General features: G+C 35.7%; 1 protein-coding gene across 1 annotated transcript in view; it reads left to right on the top strand.

Moving 5' to 3' along the window:
* The window catches only part of LOC127433398 (melatonin receptor type 1B-B-like), a 44,410-nt gene extending 33,768 nt beyond the window's left edge, over positions 1-10,642 (top strand). The window contains exon 3 of the mRNA XM_051685270.1: positions 9,795-10,642. Within this exon, the coding sequence (XP_051541230.1) occupies positions 9,795-10,642 (848 nt within the window). The remainder of the gene's footprint in view (positions 1-9,794) is intronic.
* The last annotated feature ends 5,433 nt before the right edge of the window (positions 10,643-16,075 follow it).

Raw genomic sequence — 16,075 nt, 5'->3', positions numbered from 1 at the left:
GAACTATCCCTGTCTTAGTGTGCATACTATCTGTCCTAAATAGTATGTGAGAAGATTATTAGTGTGTCTCAAATCATAGTTGTCTCAGTATGCATACTATCTGTCCTAAATAGTATGTGAGAGGAGAATTAGTGTGTCTCAAATCATAGCTTGTGTCAATGGGCATACTGTTTTAAATAGAATGTGAGATGAGAATTAGCGTCTCACAAAAAAGGCTGTATTATGCATGCCAGGCCAGTAGTTGGCGATGTCACTTTGTAAAGAAACACTATGCGCCTGCGCACACAAGCATTCTTCCACAGAGCAGTGAATACAAACAATGAAGATGGCGAAAGCATCGAGCAATTTTGTCTGGACGGACGATGAGGTTGCTTTATTACTACAATTACTTTGCTGGAGAAGCATCAATAAACTTGAGCAGCACAACCACAGTCCTGTAGTCCTCCATTGTAGTTTTGAATGTCTCACGCATTGTTTTGAAGTTCTCGCGCGCATGCCTATAGACTAAACACGTAATACGCGTGCGCATGACTTCATTTTCACAAATTCAAGTTTTTGTATGTTTACACTGAGACGATAACGGCATCTTTTTTTAAAATGTGCACTTTGAAACCCGTTTTCAAAAGTTTGCAGGCCCCAAAATGCTGTTGTCGTGTAAACGAACAGCCAAAACGCAAAAAGTTTTCAATTTTTAGTTGAAAATGTTGTCGTGCAAACGGCCCCTTAGAGCAGGGGTGTCAAACTCAGTTTCTGGAGGGCCACAGTCCAGCAGAGTTTAGCTCCAACCCTAATTAAACACACCTGAAGCAGCCAATCAAGGTCTTCAGGAGTGCTTGAAGATTACAAGGAGGCATTTTGGAGCAGGGCTGGAATTAAACTCTGCAGGGCTGCGGCTCTCCAGTAACTGAGTTTGACACCCCTGCCTTAGAGTGTCTCCAAATCAGAGTCATGTGGCAATGGGCATACTATCTGTCCTAAATAGTATGTGAGATCAGAATTAGTGTCACAAATCATAGTACGTTTAAAAAGGTTTGCCAAAGTTGCCCAGATTTTCAAAGCGTGGATCCGTGCATGCTTTTTCGGTTAATATTGCCCATAATCCCTTGCTCTGTTGCTTGAAGAAAGGTTGCTTTAGAACTACAGTTGTAAAACGTGAAAAGACAAACATGGAAGTGAGACCTGGGCTTCATCACTTCTTTAATGTTTTAACAACTTAAACATCACGTAAGGCTAATAGTTGAATGCTGTGAGAAGAAACTGCTTTGTTCTGGCTGTAGGACGAACATACTAATCAGCTCATTATGTTGCGAACATTACCTGCTGTAATGAACTCAGGCTTGGTGGTGGGTTTGAATCCATTTGCAGAAGTTTAATAAATCCAAATCAACAAGAAAAGGGATGGTCAAAAATTCAGGCAAAGGTCGAGGATCAAAATAGACAGTCCAAATGGGCAAACAAGACAAAAACAATAATCCAATAAATGTGAAGTCCAATAAACAGGCAAAAGGTCATAACATGAAGCAGTCACAATGGCAATAAAGAAAACACTCAGTAAAACTGGCAATACTTTGCAATGTGTTGTTGTAAAGCATGGCTCTTTATAGACAGCAAACAGGAAATGACTGTAGAAGAAAATGGAGTGTGATCAGTATTTGGGTGGGGGCTCCCTCTGGTGGTTGGAGGAAGCAGATGGTACACCTGCTCCATTTACACAGTGAACAGAAAAGGGTTTGAGTGATTAATAATCATTATCATCTTACTTGCATGATTTTATGTCCATATACTGTATTTGTATTGCTTATTGTGGATTTTCTTGTGTGTTTTTAAGTTTTCTTTCCTGAAAATAATATTTAAGAACAGTGTCGGCACCATTTGGATTAAAAGGGAAAATCTCAAACAGTCACACATCAATCAAATTAACATAATTGTCTATATTCATTTTATTTTTGCCATTTAATGTAGCACTGAATATAGCAATGTCAGATTATTTTTCAAAGGACTGTTGTAATGATATAATTGTTATATGACACTGCCAAAGAAAAAAAAACAATAAATAAAGTGATCCAGCACATTTTCATGCAAATGTTCTGTCTTTCTGACTTGGTATAACATTCAAGATATGTTAGATCATCTTAGATTTTTACTTGAATCATAAGATAACATTGTATACAAAAAGATGTATTTACTGTTATATACTGTATGTGTTATATTTTGTCTTCAAACTTGTGAACTTTACACATTCAATGAAGATAACGATAGTGAATTATAACAGCTTGGCTTGCATTACATTAAATACACATCACTACATGCATATGTAAACAGCGGATCTTCACACAAATCACTTGTGACAGATCTTCAATGACGTGCTGCTGCTTCTCTACATGTAGTATAAAACATTGTAGGATAGCGTCAATAAAATGGAACAAGGAATAATGAATTAATTATGGTAAATATGAAATGAGGAACACGCATGTCAAGATAACGGTTGCAGGATGATTGACATGTCGGTGTACGGTGACAGGAAGCCCTTAACTATGCAACCAAGGTTCTGTGGTTTTAAGATATTTTATGACGTGATAGTATTTCTCAATACTTGCACACTCTTTTGCTACACACTCAAAAGTGTTACAAAAAAGTAGATACTTTAAGAGCGTAATAAGTAGGGGAATCAAAACGCAGCACATCTCAGAGGCTGCTCATGCAACATGCTATCAGTAGTGCCAGAGGAAAAGGTGAATATGTGTAAATTGATGCAAAAATGGCTGATGGGGATGCCACTTGTCAGTAATTCAGCAGAATGGGGTCAATTTCAGGTTTTAAGTCGATTTCCTCTGTGAACATTGAAAGCAACCATGTTTGGTTTATATACTTATTGATTTACTGCATATACAGTACATACTGATAGAAACATCCAAATAAAGTTATATTATATCTTAAATGAAATGTTTTGCATTGCTTTTAACTGGACAATCAGATTAACAGGGGTGCTTGCATTTATACCCCTCAAGTTTCATCAATAGTCTTTGAGCTGAGAGAAGTGAAAGGCACTGACTGAATGTCCAATGTATTGCTTAGAGGTCTAATAAACTGTGAGGTATGAAAGCCCAGGAGTTCCATTTACAAAAGAATGAAGGACTAAATTATCAATCTATTAATTTGAAAATAAAAATGTGAATAAATAAACCAATTTATAACTGGACAAATAAATAGACACATTTAAATGTCAATAAATAATCCAATTTGTAAATGGACAAATAAATTAAATGTGTTTATTTAATTTATGTTTTAAAATGTACTCATATTTAGCAATAAAACAGCACATTAATAATTCATTTTAAATGCTCCTTTTATATTGCATTTTAAAAAGCATTTGGCAATTGCTTTTCTTCATCCATTTTCCAATTACTTTTCTTTATTGTTTTACTTTTACCATTTGTCAATCCATACCAGCTGAAGCCCAGGAGTGCCAATTAAAAAAGTTTAATCTATTAATTTGAAAATAAAAACTTGAATAAATAAGTCAATTTATAAATGGACAAATAAAAAGACACATTTAAATGTATTTATTTAATTCATGTTTAAAAATTTCATTATATTTAACAATCAAATTTTTCATTAATAAATCATATTTATTTCATGTTTAAAATGTAATTAAATTTAGCAAAAAATTAGTACATTAATGAGTCTTTTAAATGCACTTTAAAAGCATCTTTTAAATTGCATTTTAAAAAGGTATTTGCCAATTGCTTTTCCTCATCCATTTGCCAATGGCTTTTCTGTTTCGTTTTGCTTTTCCTTTTCTTTTTCCTTTTCTTTCTCCAATTGAGAATCGAGTAAAAAAAAAAAAAAAATGCCATTGGACTGTTGACTCGTGAGAGCAACCAATGAACTTTCGATTCAGTTATAAGACACACTCCCTCTCCCACGTGCCACTCGAATAGGATATAAGACGGCCTGTCATTGAACGACAGTACGAGCAGTTTACGTGATATTATTGGATCTGCGAATCCCACGCATAAGAAACGGATGCGAAGCATATCAGAAGTTAATGGTGGCTTGTTCACAGTTACTTTGAAATACTGAACGCTGCCTTACCTGAGCATGCACAGTGATATGTGTCCAGGATGGGAGCTGGTAATTGTGATGCTGTCAACAGAACTAGCACAACAACCGCCATTTGCCTCATCCTACTTCACTGCTTGAGGTATCGAGCCGATGAAGAATACTGCCAGATCCTGTATTTAAGCACCTCTGTGAAGTTGGCACCGCATATAATTACATTTTTACCAAATCTATACTTTTCAAAAATAAATTTTTGTGTTGGTTCTGTGTTTGAGATAATATACTTTTTTTTTTTTTTTGGGCTGTGTGACATCACTTTCCACCCCATGACGTCCAAATCACTCCAAACTGGTGCTGTTTGTTTGTGCTCGATTTGTGATGATTTGTGCCATTAAAAGAAACACTGTAACTATTTATCTTCCTTAGATATAGCAAGAAACTTTTCGGGAGCAGTGAAGTCACTCCAAATCCCTCTGAACAGGTGTCGTTCATTTGTGCTCAATTTGTGTTGTCAAAAGAAACATCATTACGTTTTCTTTTCTTTGTATTTAACAAGATAGCTTTTGGGAGCTGTGAAATCATGCAGGCTAAATCCCATGTCAATCACTCTCACCTGTCTCCATCATTTGTGCTCGCTTCTGGTTTGTGCCGTGTTTGGTATTGTTGAAGTATTAATTTTATGGCAAAGATTTAATCTTTCACACCATCAAACTCAAACACATCTCTTTTTCTCTGTCAGGAAATATCAGATTTGGTCTGATATTTAAACTAGGGATGAAAACTACTAACCTTTCAGCTGAAGTCACCTTTTCTGAAGCTAATTTGCCCAAATTGTTTGGTAAAATTTCTAAACTGTTCTTATTAAAATCAAATAAAAAACTTTAAATGGTTACTTTAAGCTTAAAAACTTAAATTTGAAACTCAATTATTCTAGATTTATCTACAGTAATAGCAAAACATACAGTAAAATACAAATCAAATAATATATATATTTTTTAAAGTTAGTAAATAAAATTAATATAAATATAAACATAAAATAAATGTATCCTACACAACCAGTCCAAAAGGACACTGACTAAGTTTTTCTCATAATTTTAAAACCTTTTGATCTAAAGGCTTATGGTCAAATGCTTGGGATTATTTCTGTACTTAAAAATAAATTGTGCCTAATTATAGATGTCTATACAAACATTTTTTTTATTTATTTATTTATTTTTTTTTAATTTAATAGTAATTTTTCTAAAGAAAAGTAGCCAACAAGTGTCCAGCATATAAAATCATTCAATACTGTTTAAAAAGCATCCCAGGATTCACCTGAATTTGACTGAGAAAATGAACCGAGTGTGCAGAGCTGGAATAGACAAAAGGTTACACTGAAGAAGTTCAAATATAAGATGTTTCTGATTGAATTGTTTTAGTCACTGCATAATTTCCATACTTTTGTGTTACTTCTTACTTTTGATGACTTAATAGTCTACTCTAAATTCTAAAATGTGCAGTAACAAATAATGAAGAATAGGCAAGTGTGATCAAACTTTTTTAAAGAGTTCTAGTCTTACACTGAAGGGCCGTTCACATTAAGCACGTTTTTGTGTCCGTCCGCGCTGTTTTATAATTTATATCAATGTAAATGTGTGCTAGATAGACGTCTTTGATGGCTTGTTCTTGTTTTTAGACACCATGTCAAGTTAAAAAGAACCTAAACTGTTAAACGTATGTCTCGAGTCGAGACACCTATGTTTTTCTCTTTTGTGGTGCTGCGTGTAGTTTTAGTGCAACAACAAACGCATTCCAGCATGTGAACAGCACCTAACATGTTTTCAAACATTTGCACTGAAATTTCAAACAAATATTTTGAATATTAGCTAACATATAGGACTATGCAATTACACAAACACTGTCAACGCAAGTCGCGCCTGCTTCTAGCTAAATTAAAACGAATAAAAGCAAATTCAGAGCTAAATATTGTGGCTGTTTACTTGTGAAACAAATATCATAATAATTAACCTATATAAACATGATGTACAGCTTTGTTCAGCAGTCTCACATATAGTCTATAAACAAATCATAATTTGCTGCACAAACACGGACAATTTTTGCTTTGGAGTTTGATGGGCTTAAAGATTACATCTTTGCCAAAAAATTCATGCTTCACCGAACATTGCACAAACCAGAAGCAAGCACAAACGATGGAGAGAGGTGAGAGTGATTGACATGGGGTTGAGCCTGAGGGGTGTGGAGAGTGACGTCGCTGCTCCCGAAAAGTTTCTTGCTATATCTAAGGAAAGGAAATAATTACAGTGTTTCTTTTAACGGCACAAATCAAGCACAAATGAACGGCACCAGTTTGTAGCGATTTGGACCACAAGGGGTGGAAAGTGACATCACACAGTCAAAAAAAATAATGTCTAATATCTCAAACACCGAACCAGCACAAATGTTCATTTTTGCAGCACAAACAAATGGTATAGATTTGGTAATGATTTAATTAAATGGGATGCCAACTTCATGGAGGTTACTAAAGCAATTGCTTCTCTGCACTGCCTGACCTTACAGCTATTCACCTGTTTCATTACTGTGTGTTCACCTGTGTGTACAGCTATTCACCTGTTTCATTCATATTTGTGAACAAAGATCACCGATCATAAGCACTGGGACATGATGAAACTTTGTTAAACTGTTTCTGTTTGTAAAGCTTAATAAAGTGTTATCTTTCATTTACACAACCAGAATGTCTTTTTTTATCTTCCAGTAAAAGTTATGTTAAGCGAAGAAAATGAAAGTTAAGTTTCATTTCACACAATTCTAGCAGTGAAGGGGTAAAACACTCATAATCGATTCAGGTACAATTAAAATGTAAATTCATTCAAAATTCTAATTTAAAATGTTAAATCCATAAGACCCAGACAACAATTGTAAAAGAGGAATGTGATAAAAGAATGTGTAAATTCAGATAAATTTAATAAACATCTTTATGAAGACGAGCACAACAAAAGATTAAGCACAAACTTTATTTGCGACATTATAAAGAGATATACACAGCAGGTTGGTGTGGAAAATATATATATATTTTCATTTTCATTTGAAAGAGACACATAAGTAATACACAACAATAGTTTAAACACAACCATTTGTTCCACAAAATTGTGCTCGCTTGCCTTCTCTGTATCGTCAGCTGACCGTCATTCAGAGAGTCTGCCTTTTCTTGATTATACACAGGCAATTATTTTTATAAAAATAAAATATTTAAAGATGATCATACAGTGTTTTTAAAATGAAAGTGATATAACTGAAAGGGGATGTGCGTTTTCTTCAGTATAAGTTCTGGAAAGTACATCAGCATTCTCCAGCAACTCCAGCCGTTGCCCTTACTCATCTCTGTCGCGTGTTTCAGTTCGGCGCGCAGGTCGGGAGGCTGGTTCTGTTGACAGCATCACGATTACCAGCTCCCATCCTGGACACATATCACTGTGCACGCTCAGGGAGGGCTGCAATCAGCATTTCACAGCAACAGTGAATGAGCCACCATTAACTTCTGATATGCTTTACATCTGTTTCTTATGTCTTTTTTTTTTTGTCCGATTATAAATTGGTTTATTTATTCACATTTTTATTTTCATATTAATAGAGTGATAATTTATTCCTTCATTCTTTTGTAAATGGCACTTCTGGGCTTCCATAGTGAGGGGAACATTTGTGCCTTTTTGTAGCTGTTCTCCAGTCATGACTTTGATCAAATTATTTCTTATTCTTTTATGGGTGAATCTCACGAAGCCAGTCAAGAACTTGTCTAGGTCACATTTCACCTTAAATATATATATATATATATATATATATATATATATATATATATATATATATATATATATAGTAAAAATTCAGTCATCGTTTACACACCCATGTGCTGTTATAACCCTATATGACTTTCTTTCATTTCTTAACACAATGGGAGAAACTGAAAAAAAATTGTGCTCAGTAATGTCATACAATGGCAGTTTATTGTGACCATCTCTTCAGGCTTCAAAAGAATGCATTATATATGAAGTATAATTCAGAAGTCTAATAAATTATTCCATGAGACTCATGGTTTTTATGAATGCATACGATAAGGTTTGGTGAGAAACAAACCGAAATCTAATGTATTATGTAGTGAAAATATTCACTGACTCTCATGCCCTATCATGTGTCCATTCATGATAGGGCATGAGAGCAACAGTTTATGCAGCCCCCTTGTGACAGTGGGGCGTTCAAGTGAAAACTTGTTTTGTTTATCTAAAAGCAGGTCCGCCACAGCGTTAGCGACAACAGAACACAACACAGCTTCACACAAAAAATAAAACAGAACTAACTAAACATGTCTGAATAGTTTGTAGTCAAATAATTTATGCATTTCTATGCCCAGCCTTAACGTAATTAACGTAATGCAAAAAATCTCATTCATTCAAAAGTCTGATTCACATTATCGTAATGCAAGATATATATATATATATATATATATATACAGTACATATTATTTAAGTAGTATGAGGGGATTAAGTAGGATGAGGTGCTTTTTTTTACCGCACATTTGTGGTAGCTGCCCCTAAACTGTGGAACAGTTTACTTATTTATATTAGATCGGCATCAACAATACATGATTTTAAAACTAAATTGAAAACATATTTTTTCACCTTGGCTAGAGGTTGTGCTTTGTATTTCTGTATTATTTGTGTGTCCTATGTGTATTATCTTGCTATTTTTACCCTTTTGTATTGTACAGCACTTTGGTCATCACCTGTTGTTTTAAATTGTGCTTTATAAATAAATTTGAATTTAATTTAATTTAATATAATTATGTATATAATTATGTAAGATTTATTAGTTGTATTACCTTTAATAAATATAAGTTTTAATAATAATTTTTTTTTTAAAAAGTCATCAGAATTACAGTATTTTTAATTACTGTATTACAGTAATGAGATTGTAAAGTGAAACCCCATTGAGAATAATGGGATTTATATGTATGTATGTATGTATGTATGTATGTATATATATTTATATATATATATATATATATATATATATATATATATATATATATATATATATATATAATACAGTATATTGATTTTGGGATAACTTGGACATGTTTTCATGATATTCACACTTCCACTTCCAAATCACATAATAAAATATGTTCCTAATTTTGCCAGAATGCATCTACAGCAAACTTGTCTGTATGCAGAAATACTAATACATACTAATTGGATTACTCAGTCAACTGTTTATGTAATGGCCATTAAAAGGTGAGTTTTGTTGACTCTGAAACTGAGAAAATGGATTGGCAAGCATAACCGAACTTTTAACACATTGGACCATGCAATAGATTAATCTGAAGGGGCAGAGGCTAAAAGAGAATGCATTGTTTTAAAGAGTGATGTGTTTTCTTCTGTCACACTGTAATCAAAGGCTTTACACTCACTGGGGATCCTGCTTTTGAAGTTGATGTGATTTATTCTGTCTCTCCTTTTCTGTCTGTAGCTTTGTCATATTCGTTTCCTCGCTCATTTTTTCAGTGGTTCTAAAAAATTTTGTTCACATATAGGTTTGCTTGTATAACTAAATTCAATTACAGCACCACCATATCAAATTATGAAAGTGTCAAATTGTGGCATAGAGTAAGAAGTGTTATTAACCAAGCACAACTTTGTTTCCTTTCTCTTTCTCTCTCACTCTTCCTCTCTATCACATAGGCAATGTGTTTGTGGTAAGTTTGGCTTTCGCTGACCTGGTGGTGGCTTTCTATCCCTACCCTCTGGTCTTATATGCGATCTTCCATGATGGCTGGTCTCTGGGGGACACCCAGTGCAAGGTCAGTGGCTTCCTAATGGGCCTGAGCGTGATCGGCTCTGTTTTCAACATCACGGGCATCGCCATCAACCGCTACTGCTATATCTGTCACAGTTTTGCCTACGGTCGTCTCTACAGCTTCCGTAACACGCTACTATTGGTGGCCCTTATCTGGGCCCTGACTGTTCTGGCCATACTTCCTAACTTCTTTGTGGGTTCATTGAGTTATGATCCACGGGTTTACTCCTGTACCTTTACGCAGACTGCCAGCAGCTCCTACACTGTGGTTGTGGTGGTGGTCCACTTCCTGGTGCCCATCGCCGTGGTGACATTCTGTTACCTGAGGATTTGGGTGCTGGTGATACAAGTGAGGAGGAAGGTGAAGAGCGAGGAAAGATCCAGAGTGAGGCCCAGCGACTTGCGTAACTTTGTCACCATGTTCGTGGTGTTTGTTTTATTTGCAATATGCTGGGCTCCACTGAATCTCATTGGTCTCGTGGTGGCCACTGACCCAGAGGCCATGGCTCCACGCGTTCCAGAGTGGCTATTTGTGGTTAGCTACTTTATGGCCTATTTCAACAGCTGTCTCAATGCCATCATTTATGGACTCCTCAATAGGAACTTTCGTAAGGAGTACATGCGGATCGTAACGTCGGTGTGGATTCCTCGAAGGTTTGTTACTGAGACATCCAGGGCAGCCACGGATGGTATTAGGAGCAAACAATCCCCTGCCATTAACAACAACGAATGACTCTCCTTTTCAGCCAATCACTGTTCACTGATAAAAAAGCAGCCTGGTCTCATGGAATCATATTACTATACCTAAATTTTATGTGCCTCATTGTACGTAATGTGGCAGTTGTCTTGGTGAAATGAACTCTAGAGGTGCTACAACAACAATGACTTTTATTTCCTTTCAAACAAATCACAGGTAAAATGGCAGATTCTTAGACCCTGTTTCCACCTGGTATTACGATGCATTCCAGGTGATCCGATCACATGTGGTCAGGTGAGACACATCACTGTTTACAACTGGTCACTTAAATGCATCTACTGTGACCACTTATGTTCGGATTTGGAGGGGAGGTTCTCTGTTCCATGACGACATACATCAGTCACTATGTCAGTGTGTTACTGCATGATATTAAAGTGCAACAAAGTCAGAAAAGACAAAGGAAGCATGAAAAGAAGCTGCATACTATTTCTCCCTGATGCTGCTGAAATTTAATCTAAGCACAAACACAACATGTTAAGCAGAATTATCCGTTATTTTAGTGGATTACCTGTATTAAAGGAGCTTCAGGTGTTCGGGCTTGTCATCTGTGTTGATATCAGACACTAAAGAAGATCTGTGAAGCTCTCATAACTGTGTATGTATCTGCTTTTGAAAAATTTTCCAATCGGACAGTTATTTCCTTTTAAAGCCGCATGTAAACGGCAAAGTTTAAACTCTTGTTTTAGCGCAGCAGTTGATTGACAGGTGGCGCTTCACAGCTGCCGGGATGCAAACAGGACGGATTAGTGTTTACACTTCAAATGTGATCTGGTCACATGCGTTTTTGACCACATTTGTATGTGGTTTTTGTGATCCGATCACAAAACATTTTAGACCCCGTTTAGACCTGTATTTAGGGCTGACCACATGTGATCGGATCACCTTGGGGTCTTAGTTTATAAATACTTACTTTTCACCCTGTTCCTCACACAATGTTATCTTATGTAATCTAAACATTTTTACTACAGTGCATGACATTTTAATATTTGCATTGCATAAGGAACTACATTTACAAGCATGTGAAAGAAGTGTGATCAAATTGCGTAGAAGCTGAATTAATAGAGCGTTGCACTTGCGATGCAAAGGAATGGGGTATGAGTACATGTCGAGATTTGACATGTGAGCCGAAAGTGTTATAAAAGCATAAATGACATAGTTGCTTTAGCAATTGCATTTTCCATCTCACATTTGCTTTTATCACACTTTTGGTTAGGTTTAAGGTTTTGTGTAGGGATGTAGGTTTTTGTTGATTTAAAATTTGACAGAGCATTTACTTAAAAACCTCATGTGTTTGGGAGAAAATGCAACCCACATTTAGAGCCACACAGTAAACATTTCACCTCGGAACTGCTGTGATACTTGTAAGGAGCCACGTAATATCATTTAGTAAAAATTTGGCCAAAATCACATAATTTTCATGATATCAGGCTGTTCAGAAGGGACTTACGGGAAATGTTGTGAATGCATGAAGCAAAATTATATGCTTTAAACCAAACTTTAATGTGAACTGTCAACACTTGACATTTTTTACTCCTACAATACCATTTTACACAACTCAGGGTGCTTGTTTTATTTTTGCTGTGGTGGAGTGATCCATTTCAAAACATAATTATAATTACAATATATTTAACTTACCATTTATAAAATGAAAATTAAATGAAGTACCTTTTAAATGCAAATACAGTATATATATATATATACATATATATATATATATATATATATATATATATATATATATATACATACACAGTATATGGACTATTTCTGAAAGAAAAAAAAGGCTTGTATTTATTGAGGAACTTTTTGTACATTTTTGTGGCAGTCTGTTGTATACAGTATATGTTGTATCAGTATGCTTCACATGTTCAAGTCATTACCATTTCAGAAATTCTGCCTTACACTTGAACTTTCACATGAAATATGAAAGAAAAAAAAAATGCATATATTTATTCAGATGTGAATATTTCTTCAAGGTGCCAAAAATACTAACATGTCTAAAATACCTGACTGAAAGTATTTGGTATATACCAAATCAGTTTGTCATGTTTAACCAAATCCTAATTTAAATGTAACATCAGTAGTGCAGATGTGCTCTAATGAGCCAAGAGCTTCCAAAATAGCAGCACAGCGAGATAAAGCACAACTTCAAAAAATATCACCTCATTTGGATTCAAGCAAAGAGAGATTAAGATTTTTCAAAGAGAACGGTGACAGCGTGAGGCCAGTCAGTCAAAACTTTCAATCTGTGTTCACCTCTTATCTTTCATAAAGAAATGTCACTCATGACTTTGGGGTTATTACTTTCCCAAGGAAAAAAAAAAAAAGGAATGCGCATGACTCTGAAATCATATATTTCTTTAACAAATGATCTGTGAGCAAAATGCAGCAAGCATTTAGATTAAGATAAAGGTAACTGGCAAGGGGGCAAGGTATTATCGGGACCTGTTTGGAATGTTTTAATATCATCTGTGCTTGTATTCACTTGATTTGACAATGTGTAATTTAATCCTCCCGACATAACAAGACATTCCATTCAGTGTGATTGTACTGTGTGGAAACATGCTTCACCATTGACCTCAATAAAAGAAAGGAACTGATGAAAGCCAAATCTATTGGTGACTGCGCAACCTCTGTGTGGTATGAATGGGCTGTGGAGGATTACATTGAGAGATTGGGATGAGCTTGATCCTTATGGCCACATCTGCAGTGGGAATTATGAGGAATGTGTGGCTGAAGTCTCAGCAGATGGTGTGGACTGTGCTGGCTGATAATTTAAATACTTGGCCAAGTTGAGAGTGATCTTGTAATCAATTTGCTGTATGCATTATTTTGAGGGCAAGGGAGGGATTTTGTTGAAAAGAATCTGGTGAAAGAGTGAGGAATACAGAAACACATATACACACCTGAACAAAGAAGAGAGTTCCATGTGGATCACATCTCGTCGGGAGGTGGGTTTGAGTTATTTCAGAATGAAGTACAGGTTGTAGCCACAAACACGCACTGAATTACTATTTGTCTAAATTAATCACTGTAAAAAGTGGTAACCTGAAATTGTTACCTTAAAGAAATATTCCGAGTTCAATACAAGTTAAACTCAATCGACAGCATTTGTGGCATAATGCTGATTACCACAAAAAAAATCATTTCAACTCGTCCCTCTTGGGTTTCAAGGAGGCACTTACAATGGTGAATGGGGCCAAAATTTGGAGGGTTTAAAGGCAGAAATGTGAAGCTTATAATTGTATAAAAAGAATTTACATTAATTCTGTTAAAACTCGTATTATTTGAGCTGTAAAATTGTTTATCTCATCATTTTTACAATCGTTTTAGGGTTTGCTGACATTGCATCGCCATGGCAATGAAGTTGTAAAATTGGCTATAACTTTACACAGAAAAGGTTAGAAAGAGATTTTATCTAAATGAACACTAAATTAATGTTAACAAACATATCATTTACAGTGGTGTGAAAAAGTGTTTGCCCCCTTCCTGATTTCTTATTTTTTTTGCATGTTTGTCACACTTAAATGTTTCAGATCATCAAACAAGTTTAAATATTAGTCAAAGATAACACAAGTAAACACAAAATGCAGTTTTTAAATGAAGGTTGTTATTATTAAGGGAAAACAAAATCCAAACCTACATGGCCCTGTGTGAAAAAGTGATTGCCCCCTAAACCTAATAACTGGTTGGGCCACCCTTAACAGCAACAACTGCATTTGCGATAACTTGCAATGAGTCTTTTACAGTGCTGTGGAGGAATTTTGGCCCACTCATCTTTGCAGAATTGTTGTAATTCAGCCACATTGGAGGGTTTTCGAGCATGAACTGCCTTTAAGGTCATGCCACAGCATCTCAATAGGATTCAGGTCAGGACTTTGACTAGGCCACTCCAAAGTCTTCATTTTGTTTTTCTTCAGCCATTCAGAGGTGGACTTGCTGATGTGTTTTGGATCATTGTCCTGCTGCAGAACCCAAGTTCGCTTCAGCTTGAGGTCACGAACAGATGGCCGGACATTCTCCTTCAGGATTTTTTGATAGACAGCAGAATTCATGGTTCCATTTATCACAGCAAGTCTTCCAGGTCCTGAAGCAGCAAAACAGCCCCAGACCATTACACTACCACCACCATATTTTACTGTTGGTATGATGTTCTTTTTCTGAAATGTGGTGTTACTTTTACGCCAGATATAATGGGACACACACCTTCCAAAAAGTTCAACTTTTGTCTCGTCAGTCCACAGAGTATTTTCCCAAAAGTCTTGGGGATCATCAAGATGTTTTCTGGCAAAAATGAGACGAGCCTTAATGTTCTTTTTGCTCAGCAGTGGTTTTTGTCTTGGAACTCTGCCATGCAGGCCATTTTTGCCCAGTCTCTTATGGTGGAGTCATGAACACTGACCTTAACTGAGGCAAGTGAGGCCTGCAGTTCTTTGGATGTTGTTGTGGGGTCTTTTGTGACCTCTTGGATGAGTCGTCGCTGCGCTCTTTGGGGTAATTTTAGTCGGCCGGCCACTCCTGGGAAGGTGGATAATAGCTCTCACTGTGGTTCTCTGGAGTCCCAAAGCTTTAGAAATGGCTTTATAACCTTTTCCAGACTGATAGATCTCAATTACTTTCTTTCTTATTTGTTCCTGAATTTCTTTGGATCTCGGCATGATGTCTAGCTTTTGAAGATCTTTTAGTCTACTTCACTTTGTCAGGCAGGTCCTATTTAAGTGATTTCTTGATTGAGAACAGGTGTGGCAGTAATCAGGCTTGGGTGTGGCTAGAGAAATTGAACTCAGGTGTGATAAACCACAGTTAAGTTATGTTTTAACAGGTGGGGCAAACACTTTTTCACACAGGGCCATGTAGGTTTGGATTTTGTTTTCCCTTAATAATAACAACCTTCATTTAAAAACTGCATTTTGTGTTTACTTGTGTTATCTTTGACTAATATTTAAACTTGTTTGATGATCTGAAACAGTTAAGTGTGACAAACATGCAAAAAAATAAGAAATCAGGAAGGGGACAAACACTTTTTCACACCACTGTATGTCTTGTGGCTATACTTTTGAAACTGAATATTTTAACATGTATGGATTGGCCCCATTCACTTCCATTGTGCCTAACTGTAACCCAGATTTTTGCTTTTTGCTTTTTAAGAAAAGGAGGGGCAAATAAAAATGGATTTTTGTGGTAATCAACATTATGCCACAAATGCTGTTGATTGAGCTTAACTTGAATTGAACCCGGAATATTCCTTTAAGGTGCAATTTCTACATGATTGAAAAAAATAAATAAAATAAAAATAATGACAATTTAAACAACATTCCAGCTCAAATACTACATGAGTTTTAACAGAAGAATTAATGTAAGTGCTTTTATAAAATTATAATATTCACATTTCTTCCTTTAAACCCTCCA

The sequence above is a fragment of the Myxocyprinus asiaticus genome, chromosome 43 (genome assembly GCF_019703515.2).
Source record: "Myxocyprinus asiaticus isolate MX2 ecotype Aquarium Trade chromosome 43, UBuf_Myxa_2, whole genome shotgun sequence".
NCBI lineage: Eukaryota > Metazoa > Chordata > Actinopteri > Cypriniformes > Catostomidae > Myxocyprinus > Myxocyprinus asiaticus.
Note: the sequence above shows the minus strand (reverse complement) of the source record. Positions and strands in the feature narration are given on the sequence as shown.